Source organism: Monodelphis domestica, chromosome 5 (genome assembly GCF_027887165.1).
Source record: "Monodelphis domestica isolate mMonDom1 chromosome 5, mMonDom1.pri, whole genome shotgun sequence".
Classification (NCBI taxonomy): domain Eukaryota; kingdom Metazoa; phylum Chordata; class Mammalia; order Didelphimorphia; family Didelphidae; genus Monodelphis; species Monodelphis domestica.
In genome coordinates, this window is record NC_077231.1 from 228,519,495 (window position 1) to 228,534,932 (window position 15,438).

Genomic DNA, 15,438 nt, shown 5'->3' on the forward strand with positions numbered 1-15,438 from the left:
CAGGTAATACTACCGTATTTGCTTAGGCAGAAAGCTAGTTGAATGAGTTCTCAACCTCAGTTTATGATTTAGAGAGTCAGCCTCAAAGCAAGTCTCTTTTCTGATTCCTGATCTTAACACATCTCCAAAGAACTACAGAATGTCAGAGCTGGAGCCACTTACATAGCTCTAGTCCTGGGTACAAGTTCTACCTAACACAACCTGATTGTGTCACCCTAGGCAAGTCACTTAACCTTTCAATGTTCTTGGCAGCACTTGTAAGCTAGTAAAGGAGTTTCCTCAACTGAGAGTTCCCAGGTCTGGTTTCTGTACCTAAACTTTGGATTCAGAGCTCTCTCTTTGCCTCATTCAGTTGTCTACATTCAAAGGAGTGCCTCTAATAGGATCATGGGAAGAATTCAAGCAGGAAAGGATCTTGGATTTCATTTAGTCTAACCCCCTCATTTTTTTCCAATTCAATTCATTTTATTTATTTATGTTTAAAATTTTATTTAATTAGTTAATTTAGAATATTTTTCCATGGTTACAAGATTCATGTTAAACCTCCCCATTTTTAAAGGTGAAGAAACTGGTTTAAAGAGGTGAGATAGAAGAGCTGAGATTTAAAGCCTAGTCCTCTGACTTCCCATCCTGCCCCAATTTAGGCATGGTCTTCCAAAACTGCATTGAGTAGAAATAAGGTTCTTACTTTGCAGACAGAAATTCTACCTGAGTCACAAATGCTGAATCCTCAGGCCACTGGCCATGAGGGTCTCTCAGTGTCTGACTTATTGGTCCAAGCAACAGGATGCTGCACCTGGCTGCCAGCTGGGAGAGGAGCTAAGGATCTGGGACCATGATTGGTAAGAACAACCCCAAATCCCATCCTCTACTGCGGCTCATCTGTCTCTTGAAAGCACATTCATCCTCTTCACTATTTTTTAAAGCCCTCATCTTCCATCTTAGAATCAACACTGTGTTGGTTCTAAGGCAGAAGAGCAGTAAGGACTAGGCTATGAGGGTTAAGTGACAAGTGACTTGCCCAGGTTCCCACAGGTAGAAAGTATCTGAGGTCAGATTTGAACCCAGGACCTCTTGTCTCCAGGCTTGGAGCCACCCAGCTGTGCTCCTTACTATATGTTTCACATTTTTTTTTCTTAGATTATAGTGAGGGAACTAGTCTTAATTCTGTGCCTTAACAATGAGAGGTGTTCAAAAGGAGAAAGGGCAGTGACTTCCCTCTTGCAGGAGGGAGGGAGTCTTCAAGTGAAAGCTAAATAGTCACTTTTCAGAGTTGTGATTTTGCAACAAATGGGGTGGCTTCAATGGCCTCCGAGGTACACTGGGTACATGGCATCGTTACTTTCCGTGAGCTATCCATTTTCCCTATCTAAACTCTCTTTTTCAGTTGGGCTGCTCTGTTCACTGTCCTACCAAAAGCCTACATTCATTCCTAACTTTAAAAAACAAAATTTTCCACCTTCAATGGCCACTGGAAGTTCTACTGAGGAAGTCAAATGATTCTCCCAGCCTTCTCTTAGCAGCTACCTTTCATTTTGTCATTGAATCATAAATGTTTTGCAAGAATATCTCATGCTTATATGGAGCTTATATAAAGCATTCTCCTTACAGCAACCCTGTGAAGAAGATGGTACAAGAGATGTTGTCCCCATTTCACAGATAAGAATACTCTGGCTCTAAGAATTTAAGGGATTTACAGATGATTGAAGCTTTTAGGATAGTAGGATCTTAGCTCTGGTGCTGGAAGGGACCTTAGAGACCATCTAGTCCAACCCCTTCATTTCACAAATGAGGAAACTAAGGCCAAGGGAGGTTAAGTGACTTGCTTAAGATCACATAGCTGGGACAATTAGGTAGCACAGTGGATAGAGAGTCAGGGTCTGGAATCAGGAATATCTGGATGAAAGTCTAGTCATAGATTCTTGCTAGCTGTGTGACCCTGGGCAAGTCACTTAACTCTGATTGCCTAGCCTTTTCCCCATTCTTCTGTCTTAAGAATTGATAAGAAGACTGAAGTTAAGGGTTTGGAAAAAAAAGAAAAAAGATTGCATAGCTAGTAGGTGTCTGAGATGGGACCTGGATCCAAGTGCCCTGATTTTATATTCTATGCTCTAAGCTTTGGAAAGCAAAAATCCAACCTTACCATTTTCATAACTTCCTCACAGCACCCAGCACAGAACCAGGCAGCTACTTGACAAGCAGTAAACACCTGTTGACTTGGTACTTTGAAGGGCAAAGCCCTTGTGGACTACCCTGAAAAACAGTTGGCCCCACTCCGCTGGGAAAAGAAAACTTCGAACATCTTGGGCTGGGGGATATTTTCAACAATTAACTAGAAAAAGGGTTTTTTTCCTCCCTTTTTTTTTTAATTCTTAGTTCCATCTTTAGAACAGACAACTCCTGCTCCTCTCCCCCACCCCCAGCTAAGCATCAGTTATCCATTAAGCCATTTCCTCTGGAATTCTGTTCCCACCAGTGGGAGGGCTGGGCTTTGGGTTCCTCTTCCATCAGCTAGAGGCAGACTCTTGCTGCTCGAATGGCTAAGGCAGACATCAAGGAGCACATGGGACAGAAGGAGGGCATCTGCTTTCATTCAGACAGCTACATGAGCCACTCAACAAGACAGACTGGCAGGGAGTGGCATTCTGCCCACTCCATCCCTCTGTGCACCTTCCTCTTCTCTGACCTGCCCCAGCATGGGCAGTCTGTCTGCCCCAGGTATTTGACTGATGCTCAGCCTGGTGATGTCTTCCTCATTGTTATGTCCTTCATCGTTAATCCAATCCTAAAAATAATGCCTCGTATCCAATAGTGCTTTAAGGGTTATAAAGCCCTTCACAACTATTATAGGAGGCGAGTAGTACATGTATTATTATCCTCATTTTCTAGATGGGGAAACTGAGGTTCAAAGGAGTAGCTATGACTTTGCCCTGGTGACACAAGTACTAGAACTGTTATTTAAACTTGGATCTCTTGACTCCTGCTCCAGCACTATATCACAGCAAACTTTATGATTATGATATCTCTCCAACTAAATGGAAGGGTGGTGGGCTCATGGAATTTGCAGCTGGAAAAAAATCCTTTAGAAATCATGTTATCTATCCTCTCATTTTACAGATGAGGTAACTGAGGTCCTAAAAGAAGAATTCCAAACTCAAACAAGTAATAAGTAGCAAAGCTGAGCTTCAGACTCAGATCCTCCAATTCTAAAGCCTCTTTCCATGAGGCTTTACTTTCTTTAAAAGTAGCTTGTCTTCCCCTTCTTTGTATAAAAGAAGATACACTTACTAAGAGCAGAGACTATTTGGGTTTTGTTTGTCTGCTGTCCAATACACAGTGCCTTGCACATACCATGTTTATTCGAATTGAGTTGGTATTCCCCACAGTGCCACATGGTAGGTGTCCTTTAGTGGATTGAGCATCAGGTCTGGAATCTCAGGAAGACAACTTCCCAAGTTCAAATCTGGCCTCAGACACTTACTAGCTAGTAATCGTGACACTGTACATGCCATTTAATCTTATTTGCCTCAGTTTCTTATCTATAAAATGAGCTAGAGAAGGAAATAGCAAAACCACTCCAGCATCTCTGCCAAGAAAACCCCAAATGGGGCCATGAGAGTCAGACATGACTGAAAAAAGGAGTGAACAACTGAAGGTGCCTTTTGGGACACCAGTTCTTAGTTGTTCAATGGCTGAGAGTACTGGTTGTACGAACCTGTTTACAATTGATGTATGTCCTCGGTAAACAGCCAAACATTGCCCAGTGACCACATCCCACTTTCTGATGGTGTGATCCGCACTACAGGTGAAGGCGGCTTCATTTTCCAACTGGCAGAAAGTGATATAGCTTTCATGGCCTGTAGAGAAAAGGGAGAATAGGGTGAGAGGGGTGAGAGATGTGGACCATTATTTATTTTTAAAAAGAAAAGTGGAAAAGCAACCATCAGAAAAGGGCTGGTAAAGGGAGCGACATTATATAAGTGATTGAGAAAACAATACAGTTGTTGCTCCCTTAACCCAGGGGCTTATGATTGATCCCTCAGAGGAACTCCTGTTCCCCAAAAAACTAGTGGTGGCCCTCTATTCCCCCCTTTGGGGCAGATGTCTTTTCCTCTCTCTCCCTGAGCCTTCACACTGGCAATCTCTCTTCCCCCTGCTATTCTCTCTTTCTCCCTCCCTTCCTCCCTCTCCCTCTCTCTCTCCCTCTCTCTCTCTCCCTCCCTCCCTTTCTCTCTCTCTGTGTCTCCCTGCTTTCTCCCCATTTTTTTCTCTCATCCCCTAAGTCAAAAGCACCCAGACATTTGTCAACACCCACTGGTAGCACTCTTGACGAGAGATTGCTGAATATTGCCTTACCAGGTAAAGGTGGGTTCATGGGTCACTGGATCAACTTAATAGTTAGAAAGGACCATCTTATTCAGTTGACTTTATAAAGGAGGACATTGAAGCCTAAATAAGTGATGTGACTTGACCAAAGTCACTTGGTAGTCCAAGACAATTTGTAACAGAGGCAGAATCTCCTGATTCTCCTTCAGGGTGTTTTTCCACCAGATTCAATAACTTCTGGGGATCAGAGTATGTCTACACATACAGCTGTTTAACAGTATGTCGATGAAACATTTCTATTATTTTACTGAATTTCCCCCTATTCATCTGGATGCCTGACATCACCCAGGCAGAGTCTTAGAACCTCCAGGGTCCAGTTTTAAGCTACCTGACACGTTTTCCCTGGGTTTGAGCTCAGTTGTCCTTGGAAGCTCTCAACTTCCTGGGTTCAGGGAGAAGAAAACTTAAAAATACATTTTTTATAAAGAAATGCTCAAATCTTCTTGGACAGCAGATACCAGGCCTCTAAGAAAACAGTGTTTGCAGGGACTAAGTAAACATGTGAGGAAACCCTAAAGATTAAGTTTCCCTTAAAATACACACAGGATTTAAAAGCTAAGGGCAAAATGTGTTTGGCAAAATGCAGTTCAGATTTTGTGTGTGTGTGTGTGTTTTTTCCTACCGGCCTCAGCGCATTTGCAAAATACTTCAAGACTGTCAATAAACCCTTCCTGAGACCGGATCTGTCCCCATGCTCCTCTCCCTGCACCCCCACCCCCCACCCCAGCTCTGTGATCAAACGGTCCCAGAATACCCACAGAGAAGGCAGCAGCAACAACTTTTTAACACCGTAATGGTGCTTCTCATTAACTGCTTCACAGGAAACACTGATTGAGAAAGACCTGGAAGGAACAAATTTGCAATCTGGGGTGAAGGACATGGTGGGGTGCAGGGGAATCAAGTCCCAGCTCTGCCGCTTACAGCCTAAGTGACCCTGGGCATGTCCCCTGTCTGGATCTCAACTTCTTCAACAATAGAATGAGGGAGTTGGATCGCAGAGCATATAAAGGCTACCTCCCCATGGTGCATTGGTCATTGCTGATTTGGAACCAGAGGTCTGAGTTCAAACCCTACCTCTGTTACAACCTATAGGTCTTGGGCAAGTCTCACTGCCTCTTTGAGTTTCCTGATCTCCAAAGTAAAAGGTTTAAGGTAGTCGTTCTAAATGTGAACTACAGAATGTGTCCTGATTACTGGAGGAGAAAGACCCCCCCCCCCCCCCACGTCCTCCTCTCATAGGCTGGCTGTCCTTGATTTTCCAAGATCCCATTTTACCTTTCTTGGAATCTACTCAGCTCTGCTTGAATTCACTTTAATTGGGGGCTCCCCTCCCCTCCTCACTCTCTCCTTCCTCTCTCCCTTCCTCCCAGGTCAGCAAACTCTGCAGGCTGTAAAGAAAAGAGCTGCCTTCCTCCCCACCCCCAGACCCACTTCTTTTTAGCCATCGTCTGACCATCTGGAGCTGAACCCTGTGGCTTATTTTCTTTGACAAAGCCACCCACCCCACATCTGAAAACAGAACCAGCAATGACTCATGGTTTTGAGGGGTTCATCAACAATAAGCAAAGCCCACAGTGATTAGGAAGAACTAGGAAACACACTGGGGAAGCTTTTCAGCAGGACCTGTGGCTGTGCCAGGGCTTAACAGAATAACATCTGGAATAGTAGCATCCATCAGGATCCAAGCCCTGAGTGCTAATCTGCTGCAGTCCTAACGTAATGATGATCACATCCTAAGAATGGGGATATTCAACAAGAGACGGGAGAAAGCAAGTGACTACCCAATAGGAAATGGTGTGCCCCCTAGATATGGGGGGGGGACTATAACATTTCAAGCTGGAAGAGGCTAATCCAATCTCATTTTACACAAAAAAGAAACTGAGGCTGGGAGAAGGGGGATTGAGATGATTGTCCAAGGGCACTCAGAGCAAATTGTGGAGCAAGGACTCAGAGTCAGATCTTCCAAGCCCAGTATTCTTTTTATTAGACCAAGACAGAGGCCAGGAAGGCAGGTCTTATGTCTTTAGAGGCCTATAAATCCATAAATGCCAAACCAAAAAAAAAAAACTAAAAAATGGTTTTGAAGGTTTGGAGAATGCATATAAAAGATAGTGTCTGATGACATCATGGCTCAGCAATTGGCTTAAAGGTAGGACTGATTAAGTACAAATTAATCCTTTTTCTCAGCTGCTTGGTAAATAAGTTGGTGGAGGAAGTCAAATTGATATGATGTGATAATTGATTCCTTAAATTTAAACTACTTTTAAGTGAAAGTATTGCTTCAGTATCACAAGGGAGATTTTTTGAGATTTTGTTTGCTTTAGACTGTTTTAAGAAAATGTTTTGCCAAAAGCAACTTTTTTTCTATTTGTTGTTGTTCCGTCATGACCCCATTTGAGGTTTTCTTGATAAAGATACTAGAATGGCTTGCCATTTCCTTTTCTAGGTCATTTTATAGGTGAGGAAACTGAGGCAAACAGGGTTAAGGGTCTTGTCCAGGGTCAAAAAGCTATTAAGTATTTGAAGTCAGATTTGAACCCAGGGAGATGAGTCTTTCTGGCTCCAGATCCAGCACTCTCTATTCTCTGGTGTCACCTAGCTGCCTTTTTTTTTTTTCCCCTAATAGGGGGCAGAAAAATCAGTCATCAGACTGGGGAGGGATGGAGGAGATTCTATATTCTGTGGGTCTTTGAGGTTGTAGGATCTGCTGAAGCCATATCTGTGAGATGTATTTATCAAATATAAAGTAACTACTTTATTTTAAAAGAACATGAATTTGAGCAAATCACTTAATTTCTATTTGCCTCACTTTCCCCAACTGTACAATGAGAACAATAATAGTATCTCCCTCCTAGGGTTGTTTTGCAGATCAAATGAGATATTATTTGTAAAATGCTTAACACAGTGTCCAGCACCTACCAGGCACTCTGTAAACATTATCATCATTATTATTTAGCCCAATGATGTTACCAATTGTCCAAAAAAGGTTGAAGCTCTTTTTTTGGTCAGAGCCCATTGGCCTCAATCAGCAAGCATTTATTAGGTACCTACTGTGTGTGACCAACAGTGAATTGCTAAGCCTTGGGGATACAAAGGCTAAGATGGAACAATCCCTGTCCTCAAAGAGCTTCCAGTCTATCAGAAGAGACAAAATACATGGAAACGTACAAAATACCTACAATGTAAATTTATGGGAGGAAAGATCAGGAAATCCTTCATGTTTGAGCCAATTAGAACTTGAGTAGAGTTTTGATGGTAACAAAGGATCTGATGAGATGGAGGTAAAGTGGGGCTGTCTTTCAGGCTTGGGGGACAGTCAGTTCAAAGGAGTGGAAGTTTCTTGAGGTCACCCACCATGTTTGTACTTTTTGTTCCCCGTACGACCACATGTAGTATGTGTTCAATAGCAATCTGTTGATGATTGAAAAATTTCAGGAAGAAGAGCATGGGTATTCCTGAAAGCAGACTATCACAGTTCATCTGTCATATTATACCTATTTTAGAACTTAACTCACTGAATCCCAGGAGAGCTGGAAATAGCCCAAGTGGTCATCTAGACCAACATTGGACATTGCCATGACAACATCAGCAAATAGCCTTCACTGTTGAAATCGACTGTGCCATTATCCACTCTTCCACTCTATTTTTTCACCTTGCCTGCCTTCTATTGGGCTTCAATATTATTTGGCTCTTGTTAAATTTTCATTTTGAGTGTTAAATCCTTTCATTTGTGTATGAATTGATTGACTAGGAAATTCTACAACAAAAGTTATCACATATGCTGCATTCTTCAGTGCTGCACAAACAGGGCTTGATAAATGTTGATAAGGCATTGAAAAATGAACTGGTGGGAGAAACACTCTGAGCCTAAATGCTTTCTTGCTCCGTTGTTATTGTCTCTTCTTCTTCTTTGCCATCTTCCTCACCCCCAGAATCATCCTCTTTCTCCTCCCAATGTCCAAGTTGTCTCTCCTCAGGTTCTAACAACTCTTCTTCAGATGGTGGAATGCCTCAGCATCAGCTCCCAGACACCAGGGACCTGGATTACCATTGGAATACTGTAGTGTTGGCCACAGAAAGGTACCCGAGCTGGGCACCAAAGAAAGAATGTCCTGGCAACTGGAATCTCTGAACTCTGAGTGGAATCTAGCCTCAAAACTATTTCAGTTGGTTTCCTTTGTAATCCAAGAATTTAGCTTTATGTTCTTAAAAGCACTATTTTGAGAAGGGAGGCTTCACCAGATTACCAAAGGAGCCCATGACCCAGAAAAGGTCAAGAACTCTAATTTTCGAGAAGGCTCTCTAAATGTAGCTCAGCTGGGCACAAAGGCACACACCTGTCATCCCAGTTACTGAGGAGGTGGAGGCCAGTGAATCTCTCGAGCTCAGGAGTTCTGAACTGCAATTCATTCTGATTAGGTGTCTACACTACATGTGGCACCAATATGGTGAGCTCCAGAAATGGGGGGTGGGGAGAATTGTGCACTAAGTTGTTCAAGTTGGGGCAAACTGGTCCCAGGTTGGAAATGGAGCAAGTCAAAGTTTCTATGTAGAGCAGAGGGAAATCAGGTCTGTGAATAGTCCCTATAATTTCAGCAAGGGTGAGAGGAGAAGAACCAGTTTTAAAAAAAGAAAAATTAGACTGCTCAATTGACAGGCACACAGGATAATAGATTTAGATTTGGGAGGAACATTCGATGATCACCTAGTCTAAATTACCTTATTTACAGATAAGAAAACTGAGTCTAAAACAATAAAGTGAATTACTCAAGGTCACACATATACTAAGTAACAAAGACAGGATTTGAACATACATCTTCTAAATCCAGTTCTCTTTCTATTCCACCACACTGCAATCTGTTGCTCAGCCCTCCTGGCTTTTTGAAATAGACTCAAATGGTATGTCTAGGGTCATTGCAACCCTGTCAGTGGAGAGAGCCCTCAAATCAATGAGGTAATGAGTTATAGGAATCTCATTCACACAAATCACTCACCTTCCTTTTTATATATAGTCTGCACTGACTAAATCACTACATTAGGTTGATACATATGAATTTTAATAGAGTAAAATTCTCCCACATTTTAAGTTAGAGAATGACATTAACTGAAGGATGAACTCTTTTGGGATGGGGAAGGAAGAGAGCCTTTTGGCAAATATCCCTTTCTGCTTACTCCTTATTGCTGACTCCACATGAGTGTGCCCCACTCTGTGACAATTCAACATGCCACCCTCAAACCAACAAACTGGATCAATCGAGTGATAATTGTTCACTCTGAAATATTAAAACAAATCATTTGTTTTATCTGAGAAAGACTTGCAGGCTCCCTTCTCATCATCCCTTTTCATCAACCTCAATGCATACAGATGGACTATTAGTTATTATAGAGATGAGAAATACATATGGAACTTAGAAGATGCTTTCATCTTCTTGGGTGTACTCCTTCCCCCTTTTTTTCTTTGGTAAAATAACTCCTCTGATCCCTTCTATTCCTTTAGAATTCTACCTTCCTTTTTCCTTCAAAGCAGAACCCAAGAGCCCATCTGCTTTAGAAATCTTTTCCTGATCTCCCCAGTTGTTAGTGCTCCACCTCTGAAATTACTTGGCATGCATATTGTGTATACTTTGCATTTATTTATGTAGCAGGGGGTGGACTGGAGTATACACCTTGGATCACCTGTGCCCAGGACACTTCTGGTGAGACTGGTCATGGTTGAAGGACTTGGGTACTTTGGAATGAAAACACAAAATCCTTATTGGCCTCTTGAGAAAGAAGAGCTGCTGACTCAAGGGATTTTAAAGGGGAGTAACCCACCTTCTGACTCTCTTTCCCAGGGCAGATTCATGTCAAGATATTCAAAACTCTTCCTAAAGATTAAGGGGGATGGGAGAATGCCCCCTCTCCAACCCAAACAACTTATGAGCCACAGGCTGTGTGAAGTCAGAATTGGGGTTCAGTCCAGTAACCTTTAGCCCAGACCTCTGGCTGCCTCTTCTGCTTTGTATTTCTTTGATCCTAGGTGAATGAATAGTGATCCCAAGATGGATTTTGTGAGTAATGTTATGAGAGATCCTGGGTTCTTTGGTCAGAACTGACTGGCAGTCAGTTAGACTGCTTCCTAAGGTTTTATTATTTTGAAGTTATCTATAAGTACCTATCATCTCCTTTAGAAGAATGTATCCAAGGAGATAATATCCCCCCAATGGGACAGTTTCATCTGTGTCTTTGTATCACCAGTACTTGGCACATAGTAAGTATTTAATGTTTCTTGATTGATGGCTCAATTTACAGAAGTATTCAGTCCTTTTCACAGTAAATCTTCTGAGCACATAATAGCTAACACGGATCTAATACTTCATAAGGTTTGCAAGTGCTTTGCTTATGCTTTTTCATTTGAAATACAGCCAATTTCTAAAACAAATCTGATTTTTATAAAGCTTCTCAGAAGCATAACTCTAATAAGGTGAGGCACAGCTGTATATATATCCTTTTTATAACTGGGAGTTTATAACCATCAGGGAGGATAACTGCCAAGAGAGAGAGGAGATTAACTCCTCACCTGCCTTGCCAAAAGACATAGATCTGGAAGGAATTATTTGGATAGTACAGGGTCAAGGTGAAGTGTAAAATGCTTATTAAGGGGGGCTGCAGACTACAATGTGTCTTGTTTTAAATATCAACCTCCTGGGAAATTATAACAGTAGTTCTATATTACTGTATCCTATTCTGAGTCTGTCAATGTGTGCTTATGAATCTTTGTATTTAATATTTCTTTTTTAACAGAGGACATACATTACTGTCCCATATCTCATTCACATTGTACAAAGACGACCTTTCTACTGCCCTCTTTTGAGAAACGCAGGGTATGAGCCAAACATAAACTTCAAGTAATTTCTTGTGGGGGACTGGAGAGGGGGTATAAAGAGCCAAAAAATGTGAGAAAAGGTTCCTAACCCTTCTCATTAGAACCAAAGTTCCCCAAAGTTTGAACCTGGTCCCCATACATGGGTTGAAAACAAAGGTTGGGAGAGCAGAGGTTCTGATTTTTATACTTATGGCTAACATTTTCCCCCAAGAGAATGAGAGAAGATACTTTTATTTTGTCTTTTTAAAAAAAGCTCCCATGCTTAATATAGTATTAGGCACATAGTAGGTACTTGAAGGCTTCTTGATTAATTGCTTAATTTGCAAAAGAATTCTCAAATATGAACTTCTTTCCATTGAGAATTCCCTGGATACATTTGGAATATTTAACTTGCAAAAAATATATATCTGATTTCTGTGCTGTAACACCTCAGTAACAGGATTGTAATAAGGTAAAATCCACCTGTATACTTTGTTTTTATAACCATGTTCTCCCAAAGAGTTCCAAGGTCAATAGAAACTCTTCCTAGTCTGTCCCCATTCTTGAATTCTAGACCCATAAAGCCAAGAATTTCCCACTCAATCCTCTCACCTCTTTATTGCCTTCTCCATTCTCCGAGAGTCCCCTCCTCTCCCACTAGAAGCTGCTGCTAACATTGGAGAATCACATTTTCAGGGGCTGTTATCTGAATGACTCATAGCTGGTTCCAACACTTTTTATTTTTCGCTATACGTAGTGTGTAAAAGGAGCCTCTGTATTCTAGAATGGTAAGGATTTCACTAATTTAAATACCCAAAGAAAAGGTATCAGATGTTATTGATCCTATATTGAGAATCACAGATAATTAATCGGTATTTAATGAGTGCTCACTATGTGCCCTGAAGGCTGATGGGGCAGCCCCAATCCCCATTCTGTAGGGATCTGATGTATCCATCATTGGTGGTTGTCCACCAATGGTGACACCTGAAGGCAACTTCTTTCTGACTACTGACTCTCCATAGTGAATAGCTGCAAAAGTAGCAGAGCACCTTGTCCTTATTTCAAGGAGGTATGTTCTTTTAAGAAAAAAGATTAATTTTTATTCTCAGCAAGAATGCATTGATTCACACCCACCCTCCCAAGTTAATGAAAATTTAGTATTTATCCCCCATTGAACATTTAACATCCCTTTATGTTAGAAATGAGGAAGCTAGAAGGCTCAATGAACACAGTGCCAGGCCTGGAGTCAGAAAACTTATCTTCCTGGGTTCATATACAGCCTCAGACACTTACTAGTTGTGATGCTAGTAAGTCATTTAATCCTGTTTGCCTCAGTTTCCTCACCTATAAAATGAGCTGGATAAAGAAATGGTAAACCACTCCAGTATCTCTGCCAAAAAACCCCCAAATGGGATCATCAAGTCAGACATGACTGAAAAACAACTGAACAAGATCCCCTTGAAACCCCAACCACTAAGAGGAAAAATTTGAGCAGGAAAGAGTAGCCATTTTCCACTCTTAAACATGAAACTTTTCTGTAGGAATCATCACTAAAATCTAGGGCTTTAAAGGGCTCAGGAGCAGTGATGCCTTCCTGAGAATCAGGTTTAAGTAGAATAAAACTGAGGGAACCAAGTAGAAGTAGCAGCAGTTGTGAACAGGAAGCAGAGGGTGATAAAGAGAGGACAAAGGATGGCTGTGGGCAAAAGAGGGAGATAAAATGGGCTCAGTTTGAGGAGCAGTGCATTGGAGTCTCCAAAGGGGCCCTTTGTGGTATGGAAATACCAGATTGGGCTGAGCTCAAAGGACATCACCTATAAAATGTTACCATTTGCTTTTATGAGAATATAGATACAAAAGTGGGTGCAGAATCACAACAGGGTCTTAAAACTGGTGCTGAATCTGGAAAACATTTCGACTTTAAGGAAAGAGACTGGGCTCTGCTCAAATCAGGACCTTCTGGTATCTACAGCTTACAGTAAATCACAGTTCTCTTTTGGCCACAGACAAGCAGCTGTTTTTTGTTTTTTTTTTTCATCTGTAGCAAAGTCTCGATCTCAGTATGAATATTAGCAAGTATCAGATAAGTCAAAGTTAATTTCTCCTTGGCTGTGCATTGATTAAAATATCTTTTCTCTTTAACAAAACAAAGAGATGTCAGGATGCAATAAAAAAGAGTACATTATCCTTTGGCAAGTCATTTATCATCCAGGGGCTTCAGTTTTCTCATATGTAAAAGGGCAGGGTTGGCTTAAATGGCCCCTGGGGTCTCTTCAAGCTCTAAATATATGATCTAATGATTCTTCTTCATAATATCTGTAAATTTGGTGGGGGAGGAGGGTAGGATTTGAGATGGTAAGATAGCACAGAACCAAAAAACTCCAAATTTCCTAGATAACCTTTGGAGCTGAAAGTTTCCAAAAGGGGGCAGAAGGGAGATAGTAAGTTGAATAACAGGTTCAATAAATATGAATTGGTAGAAAGAGTTCCTAACCTGGAGCTCCCCACATGGAAAATGTTTTGTTTTGTTTTTTAAAGTCACAAAATAGAAAAGCCACAAAACAAATAAGGGCACACCCTGATCTTACTTGCTTGGCTTAAAATCACAAAAACCAGGGATAACAAGGCTGGAAATGACTTGCCCAGAGTCACATAGCTAGTTAGTAGTAGGGCCAGGACTAGAATTTGGGTTTCCTGACTCCTAGTCCAGTGATGATCAAACTCCAGTTTGCTGGCAAATGTTCTACATGGGCCTCCCTCCCAATTACCTAGCCTCCTTCTTTGGTCAAGCATATCCATTCCATGAACCCTTCCTTACCTCCCAGAAGAAATGGAATCTTGGCTTCCTGTCCAAAATGGCTGCATCCACTACTGTGTGTGTTCATATAGTTGTGGCCCCATTTTTAAAACTCCTTGTAGGATTCAAAAGCTGGAAGAACCCATTATTATCCCAGTCCTCAAAAAGACATAATCTAAGGTGCCCTGGAGGCTGGAGGGAAGAGGCCAGAGGAGGACGGGAAAGATAGGTTAAGTGGCCATGTGGCACTTTCTAGGAGGCCAGAAGGGTCCTAGACAGGGGAGGAGCAAGAAGACAGGGTGAAATGTGCTCTCTACCTTGTAAGTGTCCATGACACTGGCTGTCATCGGTGCTCCACAGGCGAGCAGTACCATCCTCGCTGCCTGTCAGCAGCCGCCGGCCGTCGGGGCTCAGACTGAGCCAGTTGATACCTCCTCTGTGATCTGTGCAGACCCTCAGGGCCGAGCCATTGCCCCCCATTCTGCCACACTAAGGAAGGAGTCCCACGAGGGAACTCCCTCTAAGGAGGGGCTCCCCAGCCAAAGGAAAGCAGGTTCCTCCAGCAACTGCCTTCGGACATCACCTTGGAATTACACTCCCAGTATAAAGCCTGCAAAAGGTATTCATGGGTACAAGAGGGCACGAACAATGCATTCCTAACCTTGAAGAAGCACCCCCTGTTCCTAACAAGAACATACCCATCATCTAGTCCCTCACTTCTCATCCCCTCAAAAGACAACTCAAGAGAAAAAGTCAACCCAAATAATTGAATACATCCATCAAAACTAGCCACAGAAGTGAGATTTCAACTCCTCCTCCTCCTCCTCCTCCTCCTCCTCCTCCTCCTCCTCCTCTGCCCCTCTCACCAGTGCCCAGGTTTAGGACTGGAATTCATTGTCTGGAGATTAACCAAATCCCCTCCTCCCACCCCAGCTCCTGAGATTTCTCCCTCCTTCTTACCCAGGAGGAATTCCCTCTACAAGACTTATACCTCGTTGGGGATGCCCCGCCTCCCCCATTTTAGCTGAACCCACAGTCTGTCCCCCCTTTTAACAATACCAAAACCCTTGTGGTCTCACCCTTCACCTAGAGGGTTTCCACCCCAGGACCCTAAAAAATACTGTGAGGGGTGATTGATCCAACTTCCCATCTCCCCCCAAGTCTTCCAGCCCCAGAGTCCGCCCCAAGGTACACCTACAACCAAAACCAAAGAGAAAGCCTCCAGCCACATCCCAAGGTGCAGCAACTCACAGACCTGCCTAGAGCCCACGACGGATGGGGGGCTTTTCTCTTACACGCCCCTAAACCCCTACTCCACGCTCAACTCAGTCCCTCTTAGTGGATGACTTAGAACAATAAAGTGCAGACTGGCTCCTCCTAGGAGACCACCCCTCAACCTGTCCCCTCCCAC

At 42.5% G+C, this 15,438-nt stretch overlaps 1 protein-coding gene across 6 annotated transcripts in view; it reads right to left on the reverse strand.

The window, feature by feature from the left end:
* The window catches only part of WDR86 (WD repeat domain 86), a 65,430-nt gene that overhangs the window by 48,777 nt on the left and 1,215 nt on the right, over positions 1–15,438 (reverse strand). For 3 of the 6 annotated variants that reach the window (XM_016426249.2, XM_016426250.2, XM_016426252.2), the window contains exons 2-3: positions 14,345–14,637; positions 3,716–3,857 (exon numbers count right to left, since the gene is read on the reverse strand). In XM_016426249.2, coding sequence (XP_016281735.1) covers positions 3,716–3,857; positions 14,345–14,507 — 305 coding nt within the window. In that variant the 5' untranslated portion in view covers positions 14,508–14,637. Of the gene's footprint in view, positions 1–3,715; positions 3,858–14,344; positions 14,638–15,225; positions 15,430–15,438 lie in introns of those variants that run through there. The other 3 variants (XM_003342057.4, XM_016426248.2, XM_016426251.2) reach the window with 3 other exon arrangements.